Source organism: Aplysia californica, unplaced genomic scaffold (assembly GCF_000002075.1).
Source record: "Aplysia californica isolate F4 #8 unplaced genomic scaffold, AplCal3.0 scaffold00338, whole genome shotgun sequence".
Classification (NCBI taxonomy): Eukaryota; Metazoa; Mollusca; class Gastropoda; order Aplysiida; family Aplysiidae; genus Aplysia; species Aplysia californica.
In genome coordinates this window covers 190,353-193,273 of record NW_004797608.1, presented here as the reverse complement: position 1 = coordinate 193,273, position 2,921 = coordinate 190,353, and the positions used below count along the sequence as shown (strand labels likewise).

General features: G+C 39.7%; 1 protein-coding gene across 6 annotated transcripts in view; it reads left to right on the top strand.

The window, feature by feature from the left end:
- LOC101848055 (collagen alpha-1(XXIII) chain) overlaps nucleotides 1–2,921 on the top strand; it is a gene marked incomplete at its 5' end in the record, with an annotated part of 76,817 nt that overhangs the window by 11,463 nt on the left and 62,433 nt on the right. For all 6 annotated transcript variants that reach the window (XM_035970919.1, XM_035970918.1, XM_035970916.1 and 3 more), the window contains 1 exon segment: nucleotides 2,234–2,332. In XM_035970919.1, coding sequence (XP_035826812.1) covers nucleotides 2,234–2,332 — 99 coding nt within the window.

Genomic DNA, 2,921 nt, shown 5'->3' with positions numbered 1-2,921 from the left:
GCTTACATACATACATACATACATACATACATACATACATACATACATACATACATACATACATACATACATACATACATACATACATACATACATCATACCAGAGGCCACTTAACAGCACCACACTGTAGGTACATATTAATTACATTAAACCTCTTCACAGCTATGTGGACGTATGATATACCCGCTTGCGTTCGATCCAAGGCATCCAAAAATAAATTCGGTATCCTCGGTTCGATTTAATACCCGCGTCTCTACTATTTCATCTACAAGTTCACATGAGAAGTCTAAGGAGATGCAGTTACGTTTGAGCAATAGTTTGCTTCTAAATAAAGGGAACGGTGCTATCGCTTTGTTTAAATCTCGCTTGGATGACCATTTTATCTTGTCAGTACAAACTGGTGAAAGTATATCTCAGCGGTGAGAGGGTTAACAAATACACACACGTTCTAAACAGGTGTGAGTGTTTTACACTTCTTAATTATCCAGGTAATTTGAGGACAAACCTGCGTGTGTTTTACGACACGTTAACGTAAATGTGAGGGTGTGAGTTTAATAGCTAGGCTGTGCTACGACATGTTAGCTCAAGTTTTAATGTGAGGGATGAGTTTAATAGCTTAGCTGGGCTACGACATGATAGCTTAAATGTGAGGGTGTGAGTTTAATACCTTAGCTGTGCTTCGAAAAGTTCATGGCGAGGAAAGCAATATTTGGAATATAATAATTCACAGCAAAGATGTGTAATGGTGTGAGACGAGGTTTTCAAGTGCCCAGAAATAAAACATGAGATCAAAGTGTTTGTTTTAAAGTGTGTGACTGTCAAACAGAGGGAATTATTATGTAGGTGTTTGTACCCACGAGTGGAAATGAAGTTTAAAAAAAATTTAATGACCAAATTGTGGCAAACTCTTCTCTGCTAAAATAGGTATCAATGGCCATAACAGAAGCCCAAAGTTGTCCGAAACCTTCTTTCTTCTATTTCGCTTTTTTAAAAAATTGTTCTCTGCAGATGCTTTGGTCATCGTCTGGCATTGAAGAACGAACTGTTATAATTACTAAAAAATGAAAGTTGTGCATGAGTGGTAGCAGTATTATGGTGTCTGTGTGTGCATTATGCGTGAGAGTGTGTGCTTCTGTATGTGTGTGTATATGTGTATGCACATGTGTAGGTGTATATGTGCGTCTGTGTGGGTGTGTAGGTGTGTGTGTGTGTGTGTGTGTGTGTGTGTGTGTGTGTATGTGGGTGTATGTGTGTGTGTGTGTGTGTGTGTGTATGTGGGTGTATGTGTGTGTGTGTGTGTGTGTGTGTGTGTGTGTGTGTGTGTGTGTGTGTGTTTGTACAACATAACAATATAGTGCGCCCATGCTGCATGTATGCATGTAAACCTGAGTCATTATCTTATAATATGTACGTATGTATGAACGCATGTACCACCAACAGCAAGCACAAACCTAGCATACTCTAACATACTCATGGCTTCTCATCTGTTAGCAGTTAGATTGTTTTCCTGTTTTTGTTTTGTAGACGACTTTACAGCTCAGTTCGACTTTTTCTCCTGCATTCAAAGTAGCGAACAATTAGACTGTTGGCAAGTACGATCAAGCAGTGAGAACATTAGCAGTTGCTTTTATTTATTTTATTTATCTATCTATCTATACTCTATCCATCTGTTTATGTATTTATTTATTTATTTATTTATTTATTTATTTATCTATTGGCATAGCTGTATACGACTAAGTGCACAGTCTGTGTCAAGGCATCGTCCCTGTAAACTTACAGTAGATCTAGATCGAACGTAGTGATAACTTATGGTCTAGGCCTATATACATACATGTAATTTCAAGTTATTTATTCATCTTCTTACCGACTTAAAAAGTAAAAGTAAATTATACTGATTTAAAATCATTGTAGGTATCTTTCCAAAAATCCAATTTTAATCTACCAAGGAACTGTCCTTGTCTTTGTTTTGTTTTCTTTTGTTTACTTTTTTAGTTTCGTTGGGTTTCGTTATTCTCTTCTTTTTTCTTTTCTTTTTCTTTTTTTTAGGGGGGGGTGTAGCTTTCGCTGTCATTTATGCTTGCAGGATGGGGGTTTAGTTTTGCTCATTGTTGTCCCATACTCGTTTCTACACTTTAAAAAAAAAAGGGGGGGGGGGTAAGAGTATAGATTTGCCCCTCGCTGTCCCAGACTCGTTAGCGCTTTGTCGTTATTGTCATCTGCTTTTTCTCGCAGGGAGAACCGGGAGAACCGGGACCAGCCGGCCCCAAGGGAGAAGGCGGAGAACCGGGTCTACCTGGATTCGATGGAGTGGGCGGCCCTCCAGGAGACAGGGTGAGTTGTCTTTGGTTTCTGTCGCACTCGGAAATGTTTTGTTTTTTTAAGTTTAGTTTTAGTAAAGTTTTACAGCGCTCACAACTGCATAAGGTCATATGAGCGTCAAGGGGTGGATGTCAACAGAGAAGTCCGAACGGGGTATCGGGCTTACTCTGCTCACCTCTCTAGCCTCAACAACATAAAGTCTGCTTCGACTATCAAGGCAACCCGGAAAAAGTAGTTCACAACTGTTTTGTTTTGGAAAGTGTTTTACGGCGCTTGCAACTACATAAGGTTATATGATATGAGCGAGCAGGATACACACATTTTCAGTTTGGTAGGAACTAATTTTGAATTTTGCCCGGGTGGCGGCTGAAGCCTACACTTATCGATTTTGGGACCATCAAAGGATCTTAAACGTGCGAACGTGCACACGGTACCTCTGAAAATTTTCGCCCTTATTTGAGAAAACTAGGTGTTATATATCTTACGTATACAAAGATTAGGGGTGTGGCTGAAAGACAACAGTAAGAAGAAGCCAAGGAGTAGCAGAAAAAAGACTGCAGAAAGAGGCAGGTGCCCAGAGCAGGGAGCAAAAGGGTTGGGG